Here is a 26,910-nt window from a genome sequence, read left to right on the forward strand (position 1 = left end):
GGCTCAAAAACCTCTTCGCTTCCTTCCCTCCCTTTCACATAACCAACCCCATTTCTGTTTTCAGTATTAGACTTCCCTGCATTTCCTTCAGTTCTGTCCTAAGTCTGGTATGTTTCATCAGAACCATCAACCAAAAGAGAACCTACTTGAGGTTGCTATAAAATTATTATTATTTTTTTTAAATACGCAAGTGTCATTTGCAGTAGTCTACCTGAATATAAAATCCACATTCTGAAACAAGGATCCCAGTAAATGCAATCTGCCTCCGTATCTGTCTGTATTAAAAGGTTAAATTACAAGTGATTGATTTAAAAATTTATTTCTAAAAGATCTTATAAAATAAATGGAATGCATAGTTGTATCATGTCTCCTAACTTCTTGACCTTTGAAATAGAGGTTGTTTTACGCGTGTATACATTGTCCTTTAAGGTCGGGGATGTGTGCGTGGTCTAAGACTCTTTTTATGAGTTGTCTTTATTCCTTTATGATAAATTCCACAGATAACTAGTCACTTCAGTTCTTTGTTTCATATTGACAGATGAAGGAATATGAATGGTATATTCATGATAAAATATTGTAAGGAGTTACCTTCATTGTATATATTCTGATGTAGTATATGGCAATTCTATTTCTCTTTTTATCTATGAGCAGGTTTGTACACTTAACTTGGAAAGTAGACATGAATTTCAAAGCTTTATACAGATTACAGTTTACTGTGATGATTGTTTAGTAGAGTCTAGGGTTCCTGATTGCTTTATTTTTTTTTCCTCCCCCAGTGAAGTTGCCTTCGGTTACAAGGGTCTGAAGATCCTTTTGTACTACAATGCTGGTAACCTGTCAACACTTTTCCGCATCCAGTATACATCTAAAGTTAATGAAAACTTTGACTGTGTGGAGGTAAAGTCAGAGTCAAACTTACATGTTCAAATCTTTGTAGAATATTCAAAATTCTTAAAAGGGCCATAATCAAAAGGTTTAGGCCCCGCACTTATCTACTTCATAGTTAGACTATCAGTTTTTAAAAATATATTCTCTTCATACTGTAGCTAATTTAAAAAAAGAAGAAAAAGCATTGAACCCACCTGTGTGTTGTGCCCTTGTGCATCCTCTGACTACAGTAGTCAAATTAATGCAAGCTGTTTCCAGAGATGAGCTGACATCAAGCCTAGTGTTCAAAAATAAAGTAAGGCTGAAATTTCATGTTAATTAGAAGATAGGTGGTGTTGAGTTTTCCAGATTTAAAATAATCCCATTAGACCGTAAAGAGGTTCTTGTAAATAAAATGTGTATGGTAAAATAGGAATATTTAAGAATATCTTTTTAAATGGGAGGTGCAGAAAGCAACCGATACAGAATTTTGTTTTAGAAATAGAGCTATCCTAGTTTCCTATCCCAGTTATGTATCGGTTACTCTCTGATCTCATTTCAAAGGGATATTGTCAGTATTTATATTTTACTACACACACTTCCTGTGCTTACGAAACATTTTTATAGGAAGGTATCTTTCCCTTCTGATTATATCCTTTTAAAAATTTAGTAGACTAATTTTTCCATCCCACATATCATTCATTATCAGGTTGACTTCTTTTTGTGAGCTAACCTCAGTTTTTGAATCCATTTATAAAGCCTTTTAGCTGAATTATTCAGATATGAAAACTGAAGCTGAACAGTCAACTTTTGATAGTCCTGCTTTTCCCTTCAGTAGGCTAAAGTATACCATAGACATAGAATATTAATAATGAAGTTTTTAGTCATGTTTATACAACTAGATATTAAATATTTGAATAAGAGTCTACCTAGTTGTTTAGAAAAAGACTAAGATCTTGCTGGTGGTTCCTGATGGATTAAGAAAATTCACCATTGTTTGGTTATTACTTGGTTACAAGGAAGAAAAAGTTTGTATTGATTTCTTTGCAAAAGTGCTATTGATTTGGTTATTGCTGAATCTTTATAATACTGCATAGAGTGAAAAATAGCTATGCATTTGTATTGACTTCTCATTGTACTGAGCTTGAAAACAAGGTTTACCATTTAGAAATATTTTTACCAGTAAGTAGCCTTCCTTTCTATGATTTCAAACTGAGTTTAAAGTTCCCCATTTCAAAAGTGGAGAAAATTTAAATATGTTCAAGAAAAGACGCATTTAATTTTTCTAAAGAGAAAAATTGAATTAATTTTTTTGGTGGGGGATTTGCCATTTCTTCTCTAAAGTTGCACGAAGGCATATTCAATCATTTACCCTATGATTAAAATGGTATCAAGACTAAGGCAACAGATCAAGACACCTAAAGGTCATGCTTTGTAATCTTGTTAGTTTTCTAGAGCTGAAAAGAGATGAGAAATGGCAGTCTCCAAAATCAGGATTATCTAGATGACACAGTTGAATGGGTTCAGCCCTTCTCAACAATGTAATTTCAGAGCTGTGGTAAAATGGAGAGCGAGGTGTAGAACACCATAGCAAACTTCCATGAGCATCCTGATTCATATACCACCGCCAACACGGCTTCCTTCCCTCTCTATTCACGATGGGAGAGTCCTTGTTCACCTTTGTAGTCCCTGCGATCCTCCAACTTTTTTGCTCATTCAAAGCTCTCGACTTTCTCTCAAATCCCCATGGTGATATCTACCATCTTTCTGGCAGAGGAAGACTGATCAGGACTCATTCAGAGCCTGAAGGAACAATCTTTAATCAGCTAGAGGTGTCGTTATCCACTATGAAAGCACACCCTTTTCTACTGTGAAATACTCATGCACCTTGTCCGCATGAGAGAGATGCGGCAGATAGCTTGTTCTTACCTTTGCATGACTGCAACATACCACATGTACATTATAGCCCTAGTAGAAAAAATATTCCTCCTTTCGCCATCATACCAGTCACTGTTTAGATCTACTTCCTGCATTCTACTGTACCTGGATCAAATTGACTGGAAGACATTTACCTGTACAAATAGTACTGTGCACACAATTGAGCTCATTTGTGTGCTGCTCTCAGACACAAACTTAATTATTTATATTTACCTTAGAGGAGGCCTTCCTATGAGCATGGTGCCAGCTGGGCTGAAACAGATGTGCAGGCAGCCATCTACTTAAATTATAAAATGTTTGGAGCAGTGACCATCTTCTTGATTTTTCTGTATACTGTCCGGCACAATGGGGCTGGGACCTCCAAGCACTATCACGATTCAGAGAGGGGGAGACCTAGTGCCAGTTGTGCTTTACTATACACAGTACTTCAGTGTATGACTAGGTGTCCAAACAGCTGACTGGGGACATACATCACTTGGAGCAGCAAGCAGTGCTTCAGAAAGATCTCCAGGTCCAGAATAAGAAGTCTGTCTGACTCAGAGGAAATATTACCTTTTTAATGACAAACTGGGCCAAATTCTCAGGACTCTACCAAGCCCAGTGGACTTCTGGATATCACTCTGGCACCATACAGTGAGTTGGTGAAGGACAAGGAGGATGTGAAAGAAAACGCCCACTCTGAGTAGTACTTCATTTTGGCATTACAAGTGGGCAGAATTTAGCTTGTTTTTCAAAGAGAGATTAGAAAAAAACACTTTCTCTTCTCTTTCTCCCCCCATTCCACAGTTTAAATCGGAACAGTATTACCTATTGGACTTCCTTCTGCTCTACTGCTTGCTCACTGCCATTCCCTAGATATTGCACTCTTTTACATGGAATCTAAATGAGGCATTGTAGCCTCTTAGACAACTTTTGCTCTTTGTACTGTAAATGTTACCTTGTTGTGCCAGTGCAACTGGCCTGTGACCTCTCTTTTGCTTTTAATAAAGAAATTGTATGAAAAGTGTGTGTAACTTAACATCTGGCATGTTATTTAATTACACTACCTCAGATCGCTTCTTCATATACTCCCTCATCAAAACTAATACAAATCATTTCTAAAGCAGGAGCTACATTTTATGTATCTAAACAAAAGTATAATCCTGTTTATAAGAAGCTACTTAATAGTGGCATGCAAGCCACATAAAGGAACTTCATATTAGCAACTACCCGTCAATACAACTAAGCACTTCTCCATAAATCACCTCCACCACAGAAAATAAGAGAATAAGGTTACTAATTAAGGTAAAGTTTTAATACACAAGGAGAAATCCAACATCAATTTGGCATATCTCCTAATAAAAGTAGGGTTTAGTTCACTAGTCCATTCCTAATTCCCCATCATCAATTTGAAATTAAGTGCACATGGCATTTCTTATGTGGCAGCATACAGACTGCAGGTGATGCCTATGTAGGTAACAGCACCAGGTTCAACAGCTTTTCTGTGTGGCTGTGCATAGGTTATTTCATTGTCTCACTCTTGTTTATTGAATACTTACCCTTGATTTTGTCTGTTATACAAGATGTAGCAGGCAGATTTTTATAATTACTATATTAGTTGGCTGAACTGTCATTGAGATTGGGAGAATGATATAAAGATGGAGATCTGTCAAAGGCAGAGTCCACCATTATCATGCATTTGCAGAATTTGTTTAAACAAACCCAGAGAGATACTGATTCATCGGGTAATCATTTTTGCAATAGCTGATTAAAATTGACGTATGTGGTCATTCAAAATCTCTGGGGACAGATAAATTAAGATAAATATTTGGGAATAATCCCTGTTGAAGAGTCACATCATGCACTTTGCTTGGTCCTTGTTTGTAACTGTTATGTTGATCACTTTCACTGTCACTAAGGCTGATGTGCTCCTGGACTGACTAAGAACGGGCACTTGAGTTCCATCACGCGTTCTGGAATAGTTCTAGAGTTATCTAATTGTTCATATCTCTGTTAAGTGTAGCAGTAGGTATAAGGATTTGATCCTTATTTCCCTTCCACGTAATGTTCTTGGTCTTCAAGAAGAATGCATGCTAAAAGCTTAGTCATGAGTAAGGGCAGGAGGAAAACTAAAATTTACAGAAAATTCTGGGATTTTTTCAGTTTTTCTGGATATTTTTCAAAGGTGTGTTTTGGGTTTTTTTTAACGTTGCACACATTTATAGGAGTTAGAAGTCTGGTGGGATAGTGTCAAATGGAAGGATTTCAGGGAGCTGACTTCTACCCTGAAATTAAGGAAGCAAAGGGCAGTCCATGACAAGGGGGAAATGATTATTTAAGTTCTTGAATATGGGTGCTGCCATAAATGAATACAAAAATTAGTAAAATATATGTGCAGATTTAAATTACTAGCCATTTGGTAGTAGCCATGTGGTACTAGCCATGTTCTAGAACCAAAATCCCAGATGTGATTATACCTGTGCTTTCAGGCAGTTCATATTCAAATATAGTAAAACAAAGTAGTTGAAAATCAGGACTTTATACATCTACCACTTCCCCAAATTGAGGATTCTGGGTTTTTCCTTGTAAGAGGTAACCTCGCAAACTCCTAAGCAGTGTGAGGAATACAACTTTTTATAAAGAATTACCAATTCTGTCTTCTGCAAACAAAATAAAGCTTTTCTAGCCATGACTGTAAATCTTTTGTTATGCAGAGGTTGCTTTAGATTTTTCTGTAGCTTTTTCCCCACTATGGCAGTAGCTAATGAGGGCTCCCATAGGAAGTGTTGATCATATTCAAACAGCTTGGTGTATCTTCTTAATTTCAGTAGGGGAAAGAGTTGCAATGTCCTCACCACCACCACTAGCCTAGCCACATGAGAAAGTTTGCTGCTGCTGTTCTGTGGAGTACACGGGAGGGAATTCACACTCTCAAATATACATGTTTAAGCACAATGAATCAAATAACTAATGGATCATACTGAACATAATTTCTCCTATTTCTAGATTTTCTGTATGTATACTGTGAGGAGTTACTGTAAGCATTCACTGAATGGATGATTGCGTTTCTATTTTGTGGTATTTTTCCAGAAAGACAAAATAAATTTTATGGTAAATGTTGATTTGCCGTTTTCTTCAATTTTGTCAGTTTGCGCAAGCATAAGTACTTTAATACATATAATAGTTCACAAGGCATGACTACCATTTTATGGCTAGATAAATAGGTTGTGAAAAATAATGTTAATGTTAATACACACATTCACTCTGTTGTATTGTTCTTTCGTTAGTAACTACATTGCGTTGATCTTTAAAAAATGCATAATTTTTGTTTTGCCTGATCCATTATTCAGTTGAATTAATGGTTCCAGGGGAAAAAATATTTATCAAATACTGCTTTAGAGAGAACAGAAAAGGTTCTAGTAAATTCACCTTCTTTGTCTTGAGAATGAAATGGATGCAAAGACTGATGTATGGATTTAAAATAGGCTCTTAGACAAAGTATTGTAGAGCTATATCTTAACCAGTTAATAGCTCTTTTTATAGATATAAAGCAAGTTAAATATAAATGTTGGTAGTACCAAACCATTGAGAATAAAACTTGTTTGTGCTGAACTCCATCCATGGTTTTCTGTCCTAAAAATCTAACTGAATGATGATAAAGTGCTATTCATTTGCAGGTGCATTACTTCTACTTAGGGGACTGTGGTTGAAAGGACAGGAATTAGTAGCATGTTGTATTAGCCTTTTGTAGTGTATTTTGTCCTAAGCATCTTAATTTCCCTGTTTTGAATGCTAAGTAGCAAGGGTCTTGGTTTAGAACTAATACCCATCATGCATGTAAACGGTGTGAAAGAGCTGCTTAGTAAGTTAACACAGTGTTCTTGTGTCAGTCCTTGTGGAAATAGATACAATACAAACATTACAGCTGAACTCATGGCAAACTCCATTAAGTAAAAACCTGGGCTCATTGTTCAGAGGAAAGGTTGAATAGAATGTAAGCTCATTTTGTTGAATGTAATGTCAGGCTTTTAGGGGTTGTATTGAGGGGTTAGGTTTTTGTTAAGTTGAGACCAATTCATTAAGTTTTATTGCCTGGTGAGAAGCAGTAATACGTTATTGTGAAACTTCATCAAATATTCATGGTTAAAGAGAAGTAGTAAATGTATTCAATCAAGTGGTCTTTGGGAGTTTGAAAAGGATTATGAAGTCTGCTCAGCTGATAGCCTCTAACATTCACTGTGGTCATTTAACAAAGGTAATTTTAATCTCTGAATTAAAATTTGCTCTGAAGACTCATGTCTCTTCCCTTCCCCCATTTTGAGGTTACAAATCCAAGTTGTTGAAAATTGTCCTGTTACATTTCTGTGTAATATCATTTTGTCTCAAATTCAATTTTCAAAGAATATTTTGGTTAGGAGGTAGGCTCTCCTTCTTTGCATTTGTAATGTTTATTGTGGTTGGTGCTTTAGGCATGCATTTCAAGTGTGTGTGTGTGTAAGAGAGAACAAGAGCGCTAGCTGCCACTCTCTCTTACTAGGACTGCCATTTTCTCAGTTACCTCCCCTATGCCTTTTGCTAGCTGCCATTGCTTGGCTTGGAAAAAGCAGTATCATGGAAGAGCACACCACAATCAGTGCAGTTTCAAAGATTTGCCAGCTGAAGAGAGTCTTAAGGAACAGTAAGTGGAGCCAGCATCTTACTTTGAAGAGTAATTGCACCACATCCATCACACGCTGGCAAATGGGAAAGCAGGAATTCCTATGCGTCTCTGAGTTCACAGCCTCCCTTTTATCCCATCATCTTCATTGGTGTTTATCAACACAGTATCTTCTCTCTTAACGGAGTAAATGTTCAAAATTGGCCTATCAAAAAAAACCCTTACTAGTTGACAGCTTTGAGGACTATCCCCCCAACACTTCCAGTCTTTCCCCGTTTCACATCATTACCCTTTGGGCATACAGTATAGCTACCATGAAACAGTGACTGGACCAAACTTCCTTTGGAGCCCTTTAATGCTGCTGCTTCTTCAACCAGAAGGGTTATTGTTAAGCAATGAAAGGCATTGCCTTCCTTCACCCTGGTACTGAGCACTCCTCCTGAAATTAGACAGGCCTTAGTGACTTTTTTTTTTTGGTATCTGGGTACTTTTTACAATAATTTGTTTTTCCCAGTAGAACTATGCTTTCATAATATTGTGTGTGGAATGCTAGCTTTTGATTTTTTTGTCTCTCTTTCTCACTCTTTTATTCTGTAGGCAGATGATGTAGAAAGCAAAATTAGAAAAATCATCCCTCCTGGGTTTTGCACAAGCACAGATGACTTTGTGTCCTTGCTGGAAAAGGAGGTTAATTTTAAGCCCTTTGGAACGTTACTACACACATATTCAGTTCATAATGAGGAGGCAGGAGAAGACATAACGTATCAGATATATCAGGTATGAAAAAGTCTAATAGATCCTTTAGGACAGCTATAGCTTGCTTTTGTAGTGATGTATTTTTAGTAATCTGTTATAACTGCAGCGTATAAACATCATTATTTTACCAAATCTTTTTTCAGTATGTGTCTAGTTGAACCAGAGTATTCTGCTTATAAATATTTTCCCACAGGAGTATTTAATTGTATTCTGCAGGCTTTCTCTTTGACCTTGGTGATGAGTTTCACCTGACTTCTCCTGGCTTTTTCCCTAGGCTGACATGACATGTCCAGGCTTTCGAGAATATCATGAAAGGCTTCAGACCTTCTTGATGTGGTTTATTGAAACTGCTAGCTTTATTGACGTGGATGATGAAAGATGGAACTACTTTCTAGTGTAAGTACAGTTCTAAAGCAACAGTGGAACTTATTACCTCCACAAAGCCTGCATTTTAATTGTGGCTGGCCAATTATTGGGACAGTATAATGATATTTTTCCCAGGAAAGAAAAATCATTGTTTATCAGGCTTGAGTTTTTCTCCATTATGCTTTAGGAGACCTTGAGAATAGAGCTGAATTAAATGCTGTTGTCAGTTAGAACCCTGAATGTAGGCTTAAACAGTAAAATGAGCTTTGCCTGTGTTTTCTTTTACTTGCCACCTATTCATCTTTATAATAGGCAAGTGCACTAAACTGCTGTAAAGAGGCCTGATTTATCCAAGTTGCTGCACACCAATTAAGTGAATTGTACATTCAGAACATAGCAGGTGTACCCATTGGGCCCTCACAGAGTAGCTTGCTGACATTGAAAATTCAGTTGGAGAATGGAAAAGAAAATGGACACTGCATGGGAGCGCGACTGTAATTGACCTGCTTGGCTTTCTGTTTTATCTGCAGATTTGAGAAGTATAATAAGGATGGAGCTACGCTCTTTGCGACCGTAGGCTACATGACAGTCTATAATTACTATGTGTACCCAGACAAAACCCGGCCACGTGTAAGGTAATTGGCAGCATAACACGTGCCTTCCCTTTTATTTCAGAAGAGGGAACTGCTGAAGTTCCCAATACTTGTTTATAATGGTGTTGATTTGTTTAAAAAAAAAAAAAGTCCCCATTATTAGCTGGCTTTGCACTGATTTGTTTCATTGTTGCCCTCTGTAGCAGGGTGGAATCTCAACCCAGTTTTGAATATTTTAGCAATTTTTTAAAAAATTGTTGCATGTTTTAGCCCTCTAATTGCCATGAATTAGCTTTAATCCTTAAATAAAATGTTGATCATAACACAACATATTTAAATGTTTAAGTTGTGTTGTTTCCTTGTTGAGTCCCTTTTTAATTTAAAAAAAAAAAATCCTTTCTGTCTGCAGCCAGATGCTGATATTGCCACCATTCCAAGGAGAAGGCCATGGTGCTCAGCTTTTTGAAACTGTTCATAGATACTATATGTCTTCTCCAATGGTGCTTGATATAACAGGTATGTGAATGGTCATTTTATTAGATATGTGAATTCAATTAGACAAATCTTGGAGCATTTGCTGCCTGTTAGCCTGCAGCCTAACTTTTGTATTCATCTGTCAGAATTAAATGGTCTTTTGAAGATTTAGCTTCAGTTTACTTCAGGGTTAATATTACCCTGTTTTACAGAAGAACTGCATATAATGCAGCTCTTTAAATCCTGTACTTACAGAGAACAGCACACCAGGAAAATCAAATCCCTGGCATGAAAGGATTACCAGTTAATTAGCTATTTTATTGTGAGGTACACAGCTGAGTTTGCCGAGAGATTGAGCTTTCTCAAACTCCTTGATGAGCTTGCTCCTTTTAAACAAAAGAGCAAATCAGAAAATATACTGATGGTAAAATATTCATGTTAATGTGAGGGCCAGAGTCTTTCAACTACTGGAAACATATACAGCAGTCTGGTGTCCCAGGAGCATGGGTAGTAGACTGACTGAAGATCTGCATGAAGTTGTCCTTGCATGAATACCTGAAAAATATTAATGGGATTGTAGGATGGAGAAGAAAGAAAAAGAATATAAAAAGAAGAGGTATGTGCTGCTTATAACAGGGAAAGGAATTGGCATATGAAACCACAGGAGAGAGATTGTATCTGGAGCCCACATATTAGTCCACAGTATGATAAACAACTGTGAGAACAATGTCAAGTAGAATAACACTCCACTCTAGGTGCTACCTATGTACAAATAACATCCAATTGTGATATTTTAAAAAAATTATTCAAAGAGAAACATTAAGTACAATAAGACATGTTTGATTTCTTCTACACAGTGCTGTAGGATTATCAACTAATACATACAGGATATCTGGTCTCTGAACTTCAATACAAGTTACAGAAACCTCGCTGAAGCATCACAAACACTCACAAATACTTTTTTTTTTTTTTTTTTACTGTTACGTGAAATGAAGTGGAATATTTTACATTATAAAATGTATATCTAATTTCCTGTTAATGTAAAATGCTGTGGTTTCTAGTTATATAACAACACCTTTCATATGATCCAGTAAATCTGATTATGGCAAAGCAAATGAAACATTTGACAAAAAGTGTTTAGCATAGTGTTAAACAAGAGATGGAACCAGGATGTAAAAGGCAGGTGACCAGTCTGTCCCTCAGTGCACAGTGTGGTATATGTTCTGACCCAGTAAAACTGTTCCAAAAAAGAGTTTAAATTGGCCTGTGGAATAATCAGCTAGGAACCATGGTGTTTTCTACACAGAGTTTAAAGGGTATATGGAGAGAAAATCATCTTTTCATTCATTTCTCATTGCCACTGCTGGGGAAAAGTTGGGCTGGATAGGCGTAAGATGGGTAGGAAATTATGAAAATTAGATGTCATCTAAAGTTACAAGGTGGGTAAGGAAGGGGCATCAAACTCAGTGAGAAGTACAAGATAATGTGGATTTATAAAATTGTTGCTTGGTTGGAGTGAGCTGAAAGCAGTTAACTTGTCTTCAGTTTGCACATATATATTTTACTTGGATTTGGCATTTTTTGTGAATAGTCCATTCCTACATTTAGTTTGTCACAGAAGCCTGATTCTAAGTTCATGTCAGTTAAATGTACTTCAACAGTGCTCATTACAGAGGAATTGCCCACCTCTTTTTGTCTTGCTCTAATTCACCAGTTTCACCTTTACTGTCCTTTCAGAAATCAGTCCCCAGTTTTTCCTTTTCATCAAAATTAATTCTGGTGCATATCCTCTTGCCTTCCTTTCAAGATAGGCTCATAAGGCTCACCATACAAGTGTAGACCATTAGTCCACCAAGTTGATATACTTTCCCTGGTAATGATCAGAAGCCTTCTCCTCTCCTGCACCAAGAAAATAACTAGCCAATTGTGCAGTACTGTATGTGTGATGGAAAAATTCTGTCTTAACCTTGTTTATGTGGTCAGTTTATGCCCTGAAGCATGACACCTGATTATCCTTAAATCACAAGTGTTAATGTCAGACATTTACCAACCCTTTTAAAAATCCAAGTATTATGTGAATCTGGCTGCCTGTAGCACTGAATTCCACAGGTTAGAGATCAAAAGCAGCTCCCAGGCTCTGGGGAGCCCAGTGTTTCTTTCAGATAAACTTTTTGTCAGAGATCTGTCTATGAAGGTTTAGTAAGGGAGTAAAAGCTGCTTGCAATGGTTTTGTAAACGTTTCCTGCTGAGTAGTTCATAGGTGGAAATAAGTCTGCACAAATGACTCCATGCTGGTTTGCATTGTAGCTGATGCATGTCTTTTTTAAGTTTCCTTCACAGCTCTGGAGAGCTACCAGGAGTGGGATTTGAATAGAGTTAACTCCTTTTGCTTACAGAGAAGCATGTGTGATGATAGACTATCAGATTCCAAATAAAATATCACTAATAGTGAGTGATTTTTAAATTCGAATCTCACAGGAGTTTTTTCCGTTTGCTATCCTTCATTGAAATGGAGTAGGTGTGTTCCTGTCTATACCACGATAGTTGCCTGAATACCCTGTCATATCCTGAGGTATAATGAAAACAAACCCAATGCTGTTATGATTATATTTGTTGTTGTTAGGTAGATTAATAAATATCTAAAAAGTTGAGAGAGCTTTTTAATTTTTTTTTTTTTGACAACTTGAGGCCTGGTCTAAACTACACAGTTATGTCAACATAAGGCATCATACGTCAACCTAATCATGTCAGTGCACACACTACAGCTCTGTCCTGCCGATGTAAGTGCCCTACTACACCAACATCATAACTCCAGCTCCACGAGCGGTTAGGGCGACGGTGTCTCTGCAGACACTGCGTTCCTTACACCGGCTGTTGGGTGTCTTGGCCATTTCACGGTTCTCATCTCCGTGCAGCTTTTATTATTTTTCTATAGCTGACATTTTATAATATATTTTGGAGGTTATTTTCACTCAGTGTTATCCAATTCTTATGATTTGTACTATAAGAACCACCTTTAAATCACAAAAAATGGGCATACTCCAGGCATTGGAAGGCAGAAGCCACTGAATTTAAAGCGAGGAAGAACAGAGGTTAATATTTGGTCCAACCCACCTTTTAGTGCCTTACATATTACAACAGATTTTATAAGAAAAATCACCCACTGAACTCATACAATATAGGTTCTGTGGGATAGAAGGAGAGTTAGATATAAAATTAGTCTTAACCAACAAAAAAGAAACTGAGAATTTATGTTGGACAGTAGCTGAATGTGTAAGGACATTGTGTGTTAGGTCTTTTAGATACATTTTAAGAATTTGTGGCCCACTGTGATCTTTTTTAAACTTGTCTTATTTAGGTTTGTTTATATTATGGCAGTACCCAAAATATGGGTGAATAATGAAGTACAGTTATGTATACTTTTGTTTCTGTGTTTTAAGGATGTTGTCTGTCCTTACTTTTAATAAGTTTCCCAAAGTATCAGATAATTAGATGCTTGAAGAAAGAACAGATTACAGAAAGTTCATAGTTACTGTATAGTTCTATATTCTTTCCAGCTGAAGATCCATCTGAAAACTATGTGAAACTCAGAGACTTTGTACTTGTGAAGCTCTGCCAAGATCTGCCTTGCTTTTCCTCAGAGAAGTTAATGCAAGGATTCAATCAAGAAATGGTGACAGAGGCTCAACAAAAACTGAAAATAAATAAGGTATTTTAAAATTTGTACAGGTATACTCAGGCCTAATCTAATCAAATCTAGTGCTTAGTATTCAAAAGTTTTCACAAACACAGGTGCTCTGCTCTTCAAGTTTCTAACACACACCTCCTGGTCTACATGCAGCATATTTCTGGAGTGCATTTGGAAATGAAACATTTCCTAGCTTACTATGGTTTTAGAAAAATACTTTTCTTTCCTAGAATGCTTTGATACGGTACCATTAGTATTTTGGCATAAGACTTGACTAGGAGGAACAGTGTGTTTATACAAATAAAATATGTTTTAATTGGATATATAATAGAATACGAAAATGTAGGGGAAAACTGCTAAAAGGCAGATTCTAAGCTGCTACAGAACTGAAGATTGAAGGTAAGCTCCTTACGGAGTGTTTAAACTGCAGGAGCGGAGCTGTGGAGTTGCTTAGGAGCTCTGCTTCTTCCCTTAACTTGTTCTGGATACTCTGATTTATTTGAACTTCTGATTTTTATGAAGTCTTTGAAAATACTGAGACCTAAATAAAAAAAGTGTACCCATATTTTACATATGAAAACTACATAGTGGTGTAAGGGGAGAGCCGAGTGCAGACCTCTTGTATGTCTATGGGACATTACATTTGAATGGATAAATATTTAATATTTAAATGAAAACTTAGATAAACATGTAGAAATAATAAGTGTATCAAAGGCTCCATCTCTGTTTAAAGAACATACAATAAAGGCAGAATAAATTCTTTTTAAATGCTGAAAATATGTAACTTGATTTCATATATTTTGTTGTAGATTTGGAGGCTTTCAGAGGTAGTAGGCAATTTTGTTAAACTATTCATTTTGAGTAAAGAAATTTCTTAACTTATTTCTTAAGTTAATAAATTGAGTTGTTAAAACCCATTAACATAACCAGAAATTTGCTGTATTCCTCTAAATAATGTTTCATTGCCCATTATTTCTAGAGGCTGACGGAAACATTTTCCTCTAGAACAATGTTCCCAAAAGCTATAGAATAGATGCAACAGAAATGGAATGGTGTAATGGCAAAAGGAATCTTTTTTTTTTTCCAAATTTGTGAATTTTGCTAAATACAATTACATCACTACTTTGACTTGCCCCACTTTACTGGTTTGGGGTTTTTGTCCGATCATCCCTCCCCATCTCCTAAATAGTTTAGTTTTAAAACGGCTGTTCCATGCTTAGATACAGAACTGGGAGGAAGTGGCTTTAAGGAAAGCTGCAGGTGGGGCAGCTCCAAATTAGCAGTGGAACCACAGTATTATGAATTACCCACCAACAGACCAGTCCCAAACTGTCTTTCAACCCTGGCTGCAGGGTTCCTGCCAGTTAATTAGATAAACTCCTGTGCAGCTCATGCCTTTGTGACTCTAGAATCCTTTGCAACTGAGCATTGCTGCTTCTGAAGTGCCATTGCAGCTGGTACAAAGGATTCTGGGGTGCATTAAAGGCATTGGTTGCACAAGGGGGATTATTTTAGAAGAAACATTGGTAGAAGACTGAGTGAGCTGCCAAACTTGTCAGTTATGAAGTACCATAGAAGTAAGGAAGTGATGGGAGGAGGAGAATCAAGTCTCTGTCAGTGCCCTTTGAATCTCTCATGATACATGTAACATCCTGAGCAAAATAATTGAACATGTAGCATTTGCACATCTTTTCATTTCTTAAATCATTCAGCAATAAGATTGCAAATTATAACATTATTATTCATACTGTTTTTCTTTTTTTTTTTCTTTGATTAGCAACACACAAGACGGGTTTATGAAATTCTCCGATTGCGTGCAACAGACATGGGTGATCCAGAACAGTCCAGAGGCTATAGGTTGGACATCAAAAAAAGATTGATTGGCCCATATAAGGTGTATATGACTTCAGTACCTTTTAACACTTACTCCAGAACTAAACAAACATGGTTTTTGCTTTCGTTTCTATCAATACAGCTGATGCCAGTTACGTTGCCAATCAACTGTTGCTAGTTATGCAGCATGAAAGTGATCTATACACAAATATAGAGCATTTTTGTATTGTCTAGTGGTATCTTTTTACACTGCCATGCTGAAGATCCCATTTTACTTTATATGCTAAAATCTGAGATACCCACAACATTGAAATTTCCAGCGGTATTTCTTACCTAACATTTAGTTGTATTGCATTATTTAAATAATATGTTTCTTCTTCGAGTGATTGCACATATCCATTCCACTGTGAGTGTGTGCATGCTATGGGCACGTTTGTCAGAGATTTTTCCCTCAGTGTCATCCATCAGGGCAGCGTGAGCATCCTCTGGTGCCTTGCGCCACTGCATGCAGGTATAAAGGGCAACATTGCTCCCCGACACCCCTTCAGTTCCTTCCTACCGCCAATGACAATTATTGGCGCTTCGATGCTTGTATTTACAAATCTTCCCCCTTTTAGCGTATATAGTATGTGCACTATTAGTTTTTAGTCTAGTGTAGTGTGTTTGTTCATAGTTAGATATAAGAGTAAATTCAGAGTCTTTTTTTCTAGAATTGGGTCACCAGTTCCCATTTGTGTACGAGGCTTGGTACTGGACTAATGCCTTGTTCTACTGGCACTAAGGCCTGTTGCTCATATAAAAGTCTATGCCAGTGAGCAACCCCCATACCAGCTGCCTTAAATGTGTAGGAGAGGCCCATGTGAGTGTCAAACGTCACATTTGTAGAGGGTTCAAGCCCTGATCAAAAAAGGACAGGGCTGCCACAATCAAGTACCTGCTTATGGAGTCTGTGCTTCGCCCGCCATTGGAACCTCCCCACTCGGAACAGATCCTTGTCACCAGTACCTAAGAAGAAACAATGTAAGTCTCCCAAAGACTCAGTACCGAAGCCTTCAAAATCTACAGTGAAGGCACCGAGTGGAGGCAAGGATTCAGAGATGTGACAAAGAAGAGGCACCACCAGACACACTCCGTAAGCCAGCAAGGATTGCTGACTCTGGAGCCCAAGAAGGGTCCACTGAGACCAATCCCTGAAATGTTGGCGCACCTTTCGATACCACAGTCAGGAGCCTCTTCCAGTACCATCTACACCCGAGGCTTCTGAGGCAGCTTGAGTTACTGAACTTGTTGGTGCTGGCTTCCCCCATGGTTTAGAACTCCTGCCTGGTACCAGGATTGGAAGTGCACATCCTTACAGTCCCAGCTTCAGCCCCAAACCGCCATTCAATACTGCGGGCTGCTACAGTTGCTGCACCTCTCTGTAGGGTTCCATCCAGAAGGAAGTCAGCAATGATCTCACTGGTACCCCCATCTCCAGACTCAGAGCCAGTCTCCCCAGTTCCAATGATACTAAGGTAATCACCACAGATCAGTGCGTCCTAAGCACGGTGGAACTGTGATACACCCTTCAATTTATTTCAATCCCTCTCCTTCCCCATCCCTCTTCAGAGACCACTCTCATGAAAGCGTGCTACTTCAGGAAGTCCAGTTTCTCCTCATGGGGGACATACAGGAAGTTTCCCATGTCGTTCAGATACTTGTTAATCCCAAAAGCAAAGGGGGATCTTGGGACTATTTTAGATCAAAGGGAGCTAAATGAGTTCCTAAAGAAAACAAAATTCCAGATGGTTAGTCTAGCATCTGTTATCCCTTCCTTAGATACCAGGGTCTGGTACGCTGCTCTTGAATTAGAAGACATATACTTTCACATGGCAATTAACCAGAGCCACCAATTCACAGTGCTGTCTTTCGGCGTATAAGCAGCACCTCATGTATTCACTAAATCCGTGTGCTGGGGTTCATATACCTTTTCTGTACTGAATTAACCAGTTTTGTTTTAAGTTAGTTTTCACATTTCACTTTCTTGAAACATGAGCACCTTGCATACCCATTTTTCACTAAATATTGAGGTTGAGGTTTTGCTGTATATCTTACAGTCATAAGTATAGTTTGAAATAACAAGCGCATTACTTCTGTGGTTGGATAAATAAATTCAAGCCATGCTATTTTCAAAAACTGCTTCTCAAAACAATTGCAATTAAACTAACTCACTTGTACTTACCTCACTTTCCAAATTATAACCTGTTGTGAAACAGCTTTTCATATTGTCAAACATTCTCATCTTTACATCACAGAGATGTACTTACACTCTTAATATCTTTCTTGTACTGATGGTAAGGTCTGATATTTATAAAGCACTTTGAGATCCTCAGTTGAACAGGGCTGTATAAATGCAGAATATTGCAAACTATCTGCAACTCTCAATCTCATGATAGACCTATTCCATCCTATAGCTCTCTCCTAGATTAATGAAGTGAGTGCAGAAAATTAAAACCAAAAATTTTGTAACACTTTCACTCCTTTAGAACTGTCCTTGTTAACGAAAGATCATTGTTGAAAATACTGAACTAAGATACTACATCTGTTCTCACTGGTCCATGAATTGAAGGGACTGCTGAAGTTGAGAATGTTGTGATGAATGTAATTGCTATAATTAAAGATTTTCTTTTTTTCATAACAGTTCTTTTAAAAAGCAAAAGATTTGGTATGAAAATGAACAGGAGAATATAATTGTTTGAAGTTGATGCTGTGGATTACTTATGAAGTCGTGTAGGGCATCAAAAGGGGGAAGAAAACTTTCTCCAAGAGAGATCATAGAGAGTGGGCTGATGACTCAATTATAACTTTTTTTTTTTAAAGTGTTCTATTTAGGATAATAAAAGAGCATGGGAGTCAGCAAAATAAGCAGAGGATTTGTTTTGTGCCTTAAAATATGATTCTGCTGTGAAAGGTGGCTATCTAAAAACAGTATGTTCTCAGCTGAGGTGCTCCATGTGAGTATTCAAAGTAAGATCAGCTTACTTTGGTCAAAAGAATAATTTTTTGTTTGTTTTAACTCTTATTTGCCCTGCGGAACTAACACACAGAATGCAATAGTGAGCTGGAATTGTGTTTCTTCCCAGACATCAGTGGAATTGTTCTCATACTGTACCCAATCCACCAACTGCAGGGAGGTACAGCCCACAGCTGCTGTTATGGTAGCAGCTTTATAAAAGTTTCTTGGAGTCAACTTCCCAGCATGTATAGACATGGAGTGTATCAGCATAGTCCCTGTACGTTGCATATACAGCTTCATTGTGGATGTTTACTCTCTACTTCAGGCTCATTAGCAGGCTTCTTCTCTCCTGGGAATTGTTCCCTTCATCTCTTCAATTCTCCTTCCACCCATGCCTGATGGCAACAGGATCCATCAATCAATGCTCTTGTTATGAGACCAATAAGAAAATAATTTCTACTGTTGTCTCCCATTTCAACAGAAATAGTTTGTTCCTCAATGATTTACTTCCCCAAACAACTTGTTCCAAGGGAACCCACTCTTGGAACTGACTTATCAGGATCTCCAAAGCAGCAAGCTTCAGAAGCTGGTGTGCCCACCTAGGTTCCCTGATGTGCTGGCCAAAGTGTTCCCAGGAAAATGATCAATGGAGTATCAGTTGACTAGAATTTGGGTTCATCTGGTCTTTGTTGAAGAAATTTACTCTTTCCCTGGAATCTATAAATTCTTACAAATTGTGACAATAGAATGACCCTAAGCAGTGTTGCCAAATGTGGGGGCACTTTGGAGTTCCTCTTTGTGTAGAGGTGATCAGGATTGTGTCTTGTATTGAAAGGCCGTCATAGGAAGCAGACAGTTATGTCTCAGTAAGTGCCCCTGCCAAAGAATAGTAATTAAGTTAAACCAACATGTTTTATACACCTTACCGCCTCTTCTCCCCCTACCCCCCCACCCCACCCTGGCCTGTGCGGTCCCTGAGATGGAACTTTTTCTACAACAATGAAGTTCTTGTGTCTACTCCCAGCACTGACAGAAGTCTTCTTGGAAGATGGACACCTTTTCCTTCAAGTGGAAAGTTCTATACCTTCATCCCATCCATCATCATTAGCCAGAGTTGCCATGAAAAGTGGCCTGAACAGGGCCACAAAGATCTTGGCTTTCATATGTCAAGGCAAGATCTCTTAAAGCTGCCCAGCAACCAGAGATCTCCTGATTTGGCTTAATCCTGCACCCAATCCAGAGGTGCTTGTCTCTAAACCTGGAGATGAAGGGTGGTATTTTCCAAAGCTCTCTGTATTAGCTTAACTCTGCTCTCATTGAAGTCCATGCAAATTTTAGGCTAGTACTGAGCACTTTAGATTAGAATATCCCACCTCAAGAAGCTGAACTTTCTGGACTCTTGCCTACTCAAGGGATCAGGGAAGTTTATCCTGAAATCTGGATGAGACTCTAAAACTAAGATTTACCGCTGAATTGTTCTTCACTTGCAGCCTGGTGTGCCCCCTTCAGCATTAACCCTAAAATATTATTTTAAAAAAAGCTTTTGTCAAGGTCTTGCAGGATGGTGGTTGTCCCATTCCTCCCCCACTCCCAAGGATGTTGGGTTCACAAAGGCTTATGTTCCAACTATCCATGTTGCCCTTTGGAGCTTCACCATCACCTTCTGGATGTTAAGAAGGCTAAAAAGTACTATCTGGACAGAACAAAAATCTTTCTGCAGATAGAATTGCCTTTTCATTTTTTATGGAGATCATGAAAAGCCTCAAAGCATCAAGACCAGTATAGCAAGATGAGTTTGTTCTGCTATTGTTTGGGTCTCACAATCAGCAGGAAACTTCCACTTCGAGAGCACAGCCAACTATACCCGTGATAGTGTCAGAAACAGCATCTTCGAAGCTTTTCATGGCTGTGACTGGATTGTTTCTGCTATTTTTACTAAGCATTACAAAACTGATATCGTAGCTGTGTTGGATGCTGCTTTCTGTTACTGGGTCCTGCAAGATGACCCTGTATTCTTTTCCTTACTGTTTAATTTCCAGTTGGGCCAGGACTGGTGGATTGATGATAGGAGAATTGAACAATTCCTTTCACTATAAATTGATCATCTACCCAGTCCAGCAATTATTTTATTCTCTCCTTGAAGTTATTATTGATTGCTGTTGCTGGGCATTTATTTTTAGTTGTGGATATGTTTTGCTTAAGCTTTTGAAGTATCTACTGGGAGTATGTTGAGGCCCCTCTTGCCTTTATAGATTGGAAATTGGTGTCTTGAATCTTCTTGAGAATTGCTTTTGTGACCACAGCTATGAGCTGGATTAGATTTATACTGGTAGGAAACTGCCAGCTTGCAAGTTTAGGAGCAAAAATGTCACATTACACATATTCAGTTGCAGTCCAAATTGTCCCTTCACTCACATCTGTGTAATGCCAGTGAACATAGTGGAATTGCACAGGTGTAACCAGTTGCACAGGTATAAGTGAAGGTAGAATTTGGCATGCAGAATCTTACAGGTGACCATGAGAAAAGAAAGAGTTTAACTTGAGGGTAATATCTCAGTTTGATAGCTTTTATAGAGAAATAAAAAATGTGGATAAATTTGACCTTAAAATAACTTCAACTAACATGGACCCTTGTGATGCCACTTTAACAAAGTCACTATTTCCAAGTAAAACTAGACTTTAAAGGTACCTTCCTGCCTTTCTGAAAAAATAATGATGTTTTAAGAATGAGTAATAGGCTTAAATTCATAGGTGATACTGTTCCAATTAAATACCTTTCAAAGAAATTGGATATGTAGGTGTGAGGGGAGATTTAATTTTTTTTGACAGCAGCTTCCTGAAGGCTGCAAAGAATAGTGCAAAGAGTGAGACTGGTGGTGTTTTCCCTCTTTCCTTTCTTTAAAAAAAAAAAAGACAATTACTTGAAAGTGCAGCTGGTCTGGAATTTTTCAGCTAAACATTTTTCATCTGAAAATGCCAAATTGTCAAAACCTAAACTCTTTGCAGGAAAGAGATGGTTTCAATGAATTTTCCATTTCAGATTTTTTTTTGAAAATTTCAAAAATGTTGAAACCGCATTTTGATGTTTTTGAAATGAAAGTTCCATTTTTATGTTCAAAATGACTTTTTGTTTAAAAATGTTACCTTATAGTAAAATGTAAAGATCTAAATCAAATCAAAACATTTCAAGATTATGAAAATGAAATGTTTCAGTTGTTCTGATCTGAATTTTTTTCCTGATTTTTTTTTGGTTCACAGAAATTTTCACAATTCTGACTTTTCATCTTTATTTGGTGTGGGAAAAATTTTTGAAATCTTGAAAATTCTCATTGAATGGGAGCCCAGGTCTACTTGAAAGGCTCTACAATCCAAAATATTGTTGTTTTTCTCTGCGTTCTGGGAAATGAGTGTAAAAGCAATATGTGGTGGCTTTTACTTTGAGACTGGCTTTGGGACTGAAATTTCTTAACAATTTTTCTTCTGTGTTTTACCAGAGACGGTATAATTACATAGACATCACAAAGGGTGATTCATTGCTAATGTACTCGGCATGTAGGACGATGATTGTAGTGCTGGTGATGCATGAATACCTTCTTTTCAGATAGATACTATTGTTGTAGAAGTTCCAATGGTGATACTGTGAGGTGGAGAGACAAAGCAGTGGTCCTGTCTGAAGCAGAAATGAGAAGTGCATATGCACACAAATGGAGAGATAAAGACATTGAGCACATCTCTTAAAAGTATTGCAATTCTGAATGACTTGCTTTCAACAAAACATATTTTTCTCACATGAAACTTTTATATAGAACAGCTGTCTCTGACTTCTCAGCCCTTACAGAGCTGTTGTCGACTAACGTAAAAATATTGGCTCATGAAGACTGACCAAACTTGAACTACAGACATGAATATTTAAATAATTGACATTTCAATAATTTCACTTCTGGTAGCATTTAGATTTTGAACGATATACATTTGATTAGAAGAAAATTACTAATTGATATACTTCCATTTAGAGCTGAGGAAAAGACAAGAACAGCAATACATGCTTGTTTTTCTTGGTATTTTCATATTGGACATTAGGACACAGACCTGTGGAATCATGATGTATGTACTTATTCATATTCTAACCGTGTACTGCAGTAGCTAGTTCCTTTATGAAAAATGTATACAAACCCTGCTATGACCCAAGTGGTGGGCCATTAGATACTGTGGAAAGGCCAGGAATACTGGTTCAATCCACTAAATAGGAGGGTGTGCAAAAGCGGTGTGCAAAAATCTTAGATTAATTGACAACAGATACAGAAAAAGGGGGAATAAGTGAAAATCAGAATTCTCTAGTGATAGTGCGGTGGGAAAGTAATTATGGAAGTATAATGGAGTCAAATTGTTGCAGGGGTTCTCTCACTCTGAAATATATTGATTATTTATCTCTTTATTGGTCCGTGCATATGAGCAATTACATCTTAAAAACAGGAATGGGATATAGTAAACCTGAAAAGTGTCCTAAAGAGTATTTTGGGAGGAGAAGCCAGTACAAGGAGTGTGTGGTACTAGCAAACTCTTCCATTAACAAACAAACTTATTCCCATCCCAGAGGTGAAAGTATTGGTAGTGGTAGGGAGGTAATATGAGGAACAAAAAAACAAATAATGGTGCTGTTCCACTGGAAAAACAAATGCCAGGTGGCACAAATACTAGAATATTAACATGCCATATATTGAACACTGTCTCTCTCACTGGGGATGATCTATCCAAAACTTACTACAGCTACACTCAAAACCTACTCAGAAAGGGTGTCTTTGACACAACATGTTGCCACTTTATATCAGTGGAAGTTTTGTAGTAAGTGAGCTCAGCTGACCAAAATAGTGATACCCCTTTTTTCAACACTGAATGAAACTTAATCCCCCAGTTTAACTCCTGCTTCCAAGTAAGAACTTTTAGTCTGTAAAATGTATTACCAGGAAGAACAGAGTGGCAGCATGAGAAGATGATGACCCATTTGTGCCACTTTAGACCTACTTGCCTAGCCAAATGTAATGCACAGGTGACAGTACTGATGAATCTGACATACTTGCAGTTTGTTTCTATTAGGATAGTCTGGGAGAAGATCATTTAGGTGGAAAGTTCAGGAAACTAAGCTTTTTCTTACTGCTCCTTTTCATTTAGAGAGAGTGCATTTTCTACAGAATTGGTAACTTCTCATGGTGATAGCAAAAACGGTACTGTAATCTTTACTTTAAAAGGTTTTCTGATAAAGACCGTCCCCAAGGGACAGTAAGAAAATTTGATAACCACTATGAAAGAGGTAAAGCCCTATTATAGATTAAGAACTCATTGAGATAGGAAAATAAATAGCCAAGTCTTGATGGAGAAGAGGTTAATAGGAACAGAGATCATGAATAGGACTAGTGGTGGTCACTATTTAATTTTTAAGCGGGTGGGGACAATGGTGGAAGAAGTGGCGTGGTAATAGTGAATTGGTAACATCTGTAGATGACATGAGTCAAAACTAGGAAGGACTTGAAGAACTTGGAAAGAAGCAAACAAAACTAAGGAATCGGGCAACTTTTGATGAAGTACAAAGTAGTCATTGGTAGGACAAAACATATTGTAAGTAACAAGAATACTCTTGTCTGCTACTAGTTTTGGATTAGTTAACATCTCAGAAAACAGTCTTAGGCTACATGTGTACCGCTCAATGAAGTCCTCTTACTGCACAGCTGTGCTCAAATAACGTTAGGCTGTTTTTAAGAATAGGCTAGAAATCATGCTAGTAGATATTTGATAATACAGCCTCACTTTCAGTGCTATGTTCAGTTTTGGTCTTCATCACCCAGACGCTAATGGAAAAGGTCCAGAAAGAGGCAGTGAAAATCTAGTTTAGGGCTTCCATAGAAGGAGAGACTAAAAAGATGAATTAGAAGTCAGAGCTGGGAAAATGGGAGGTCACTTTGTCCAACCTCCCTGCTGATGCTGAACTGTTCTTGGTCTATTAGTGGGTGCTTTGTCCAGTCTAGTTTTTAAATAACACAAGTGTTGTGGGCTTTCTTTGGGAAACTGTTCAGACCTCTTATTTTTCCTGCTATTCAGCCTATAGTTTCCATTGCTCATTTTCATCCCATCATTTCAGGCTATTTACTCTTGAGGTCAGCCTAAAGAATTCCTTCTCTTTAATATTTTTTCTGTTAAGTTGGCGAAAGTACAAGAAAGGAGATGTATGTAAAACAGCAAGTGGTCTAGAGTGAGCCAGCTGAGTGCTCCTTTTTACCCTTTCCCTATAATACGAGAACAAGAGGCCATTCTAAATTAAAATGCAATACTTTTTTTCTCAACATATAATTAACTTGTGGAAATAGACTGCCTCTTGGTAGCACTGAGACATTAGCTTACTAATATTCATAAAAGGAACAGACAAACATTCATAGGAATATCATCTGCAATTTAAAAACCAAAAGGCATTTCAATCTTTAAGTACAGTTTAGGCACAAACTGACCACCAGCTGGGGGCAGAAATTCTCTTTTGTCTGCATTCATGCCATAATTACAAAATTAGGTCCATTTTGTGAGGGTTTATCACTTGCTCTGAAGCACACCACTTTGGCCAAAGAGTACTGGATTACATGACACCTCTCTTCCTCTATAGCAATTCCTTTATTTCCCTGACTTTCATAACTAAGTACTTAGTCCCATATTATCTTTAATCAGTATTTTAAATTCCTAATAGGTTTTGGGGAGGGGGGTTTGGTAGTAGTTAGGTATAATTTATTGATGGGTAATGGGGTGGGGGTATGTGGAGGAGCTTACCAGTTAGTGAGGAAACATTTTTGAGGTGCATTCTTGTCTGTTATATTGTGCAACAAGTGACCCGTTATGTGTTTCCACTAATAATTCTCCTCTGCTAGTATTTGTGTGGGTGGGTCTGTTTTACTGCTGTTCCCAAATATTGATCATCCGCATAAGATTTTTTTTGCATCAGATAAATTATTAGGCCTTCCTTCCTTATTCTTGGATTATTTTCTAAGTAGTGGAGGAAGGGTGGTTAAAGTTAGTTTTTAGTAGCTGTTAAATAGATTATGTGGGAAATATAAAAATTTGGCAGAAGATCAGCATAATAGTACATAGGTGTGGTTAACACTGGTAGAGGAGTAATATATAAAGTAGTATCAGTTCAGATGGTTACCAAAATTAAGGTCAATATAACATTTTTTTTCAAAATCAAACCAACAACACGCACACAAAAAACCCACCAAATGAGTAGTACTACTCCCAGTCTCTTAGCTTCACGAAAAAATACAGAAATCTGGATATTACTTTCTTTTAGTTTATTATTGACCTCTTTGTTTAGACTTTCAAGGGAAAAAGTGTTTTATCAGGAGTATTTACCCAGCCTCCCACTGCTCTTGTTTAAAAGTAGGGACATTGTGGAAAGAAATACGTACTAATAAAAGGAATATATTTAATCAATAAACACCTTTTGGATAAATCTTTAGACTCTACTGCTGTTCACTTCATTCTGAAAATACAAATATCTGCCAATAAAGGTGATGACATTGTTTTTAAACCTGTTTATTTAATTGTTTAGAAAAAGCAAAGAGAACTTGCCAAGATGAGAAGATGTCTGAGACCAGAGGAGTTGACGAACCAGTTGAACCAAATAGACCTAAATATGCAGCATGAACAGTTAGAAGAGAGCTTCCAGCAACTTGTTTCAGATTACCGAAGGGTCCTAGAACGACTTGCTCAAGCATGAGAATTCTACCTTTCTGTACTGGAAACTTGCAGATTTCTATACATTGTGTTGTGAAGCACATCCATAATTGCTACTTAATTGCAAAATCTCATGTGACGTTTTAATCACATTTAAGATGACTTTTTGTGTGTGTTTTTTTCTGTGCATTTTGAATATTTTCTATTTTTGTGCTGTAGATTTAAAGATGGTTGTACTTAGGTTTTGGGGCACTTATTGCTTAATAAACAAGAATGTAGATTCTGAGATGCACTATCACTGCAAGTGTTCAGGTCTTCTGTACAGTTTTGTTCAGATGCTTAGTGAGGCTTGAGATGAAGCAGATTGGACTACCGTAGCCTGGAGTATTTAAGAAGTCACTATCAATCTCAATACTTCAGTTGTTCATAAGGTAAGTTAAAAATAAAACCAAATGTTTTAAAAGTGAAATATTTGAGTTAACTACTAGAAAATTTTTACAAAATTCTATTTCATTCTCCTGCCCTCTGCTGTTCATGACCTGCCTCGTGCATATACTGTTATATGGCTCTCATCATATGATCTGAGCCCATCTTAATTAAACAATATAAAAACCTCATCCCCTCCTGCCTATAGGAATAAACATAAATAGTAGTGATTTTTTTTAGTAAGTTTCAGTATGTTTGTGTTGAAAGATGACTGTGTGTGTGTGTGTAAGAAAAGAGTTGTTGATGGAATGCTAATTTGAAGAAATGGACTTTACATTTGGCTCCAAACACTGAAATCCATGGTCATTCTCTCTCTAGGGAATTCTTGTTGAAACCGTTGATAAGCAGTAACATATTTATGTGTTTGTTTGATAGTTTTAAAACTCTTCACAGTTAAGCAATTGGCTTAACTCAGTGTGCTTAGCCTATGGAGGCATAGCTTCTCATTTCAAGTGTGCTTAGGTTACTTTTATAATGTTCCACACTCTCTTGTGATGGTATTTACTTGCAATCCCATAACCAACTCACAGCTTTCAGAAACCACTAGTTTGCTAACTCCTTAGCTCTG

The 26,910-nt window shown here is 37.5% G+C and overlaps 1 protein-coding gene across 3 annotated transcripts in view; it reads left to right on the plus strand.

Moving 5' to 3' along the window:
- Nucleotides 1-26,473, plus strand: part of HAT1 (histone acetyltransferase 1) — a 52,231-nt gene extending 25,758 nt beyond the window's left edge. For all 3 annotated transcript variants that reach the window (XM_073305833.1, XM_073305832.1, XM_073305834.1), the window contains 8 exons: nt 777-897; nt 8,039-8,218; nt 8,472-8,593; nt 9,094-9,198; nt 9,566-9,672; nt 13,188-13,339; nt 15,096-15,212; nt 25,732-26,473. In XM_073305833.1, the coding sequence (XP_073161934.1) occupies nt 777-897; nt 8,039-8,218; nt 8,472-8,593; nt 9,094-9,198; nt 9,566-9,672; nt 13,188-13,339; nt 15,096-15,212; nt 25,732-25,899 (1,072 nt within the window). In that variant the 3' untranslated portion in view covers nt 25,900-26,473. The remainder of the gene's footprint in view (nt 1-776; nt 898-8,038; nt 8,219-8,471; nt 8,594-9,093; nt 9,199-9,565; nt 9,673-13,187; nt 13,340-15,095; nt 15,213-25,731) is intronic.
- The last annotated feature ends 437 nt before the right edge of the window (nt 26,474-26,910 follow it).

The sequence above is a fragment of the Lepidochelys kempii genome, chromosome 11 (assembly GCF_965140265.1).
Source record: "Lepidochelys kempii isolate rLepKem1 chromosome 11, rLepKem1.hap2, whole genome shotgun sequence".
NCBI lineage: Eukaryota > Metazoa > Chordata > Testudines > Cheloniidae > Lepidochelys > Lepidochelys kempii.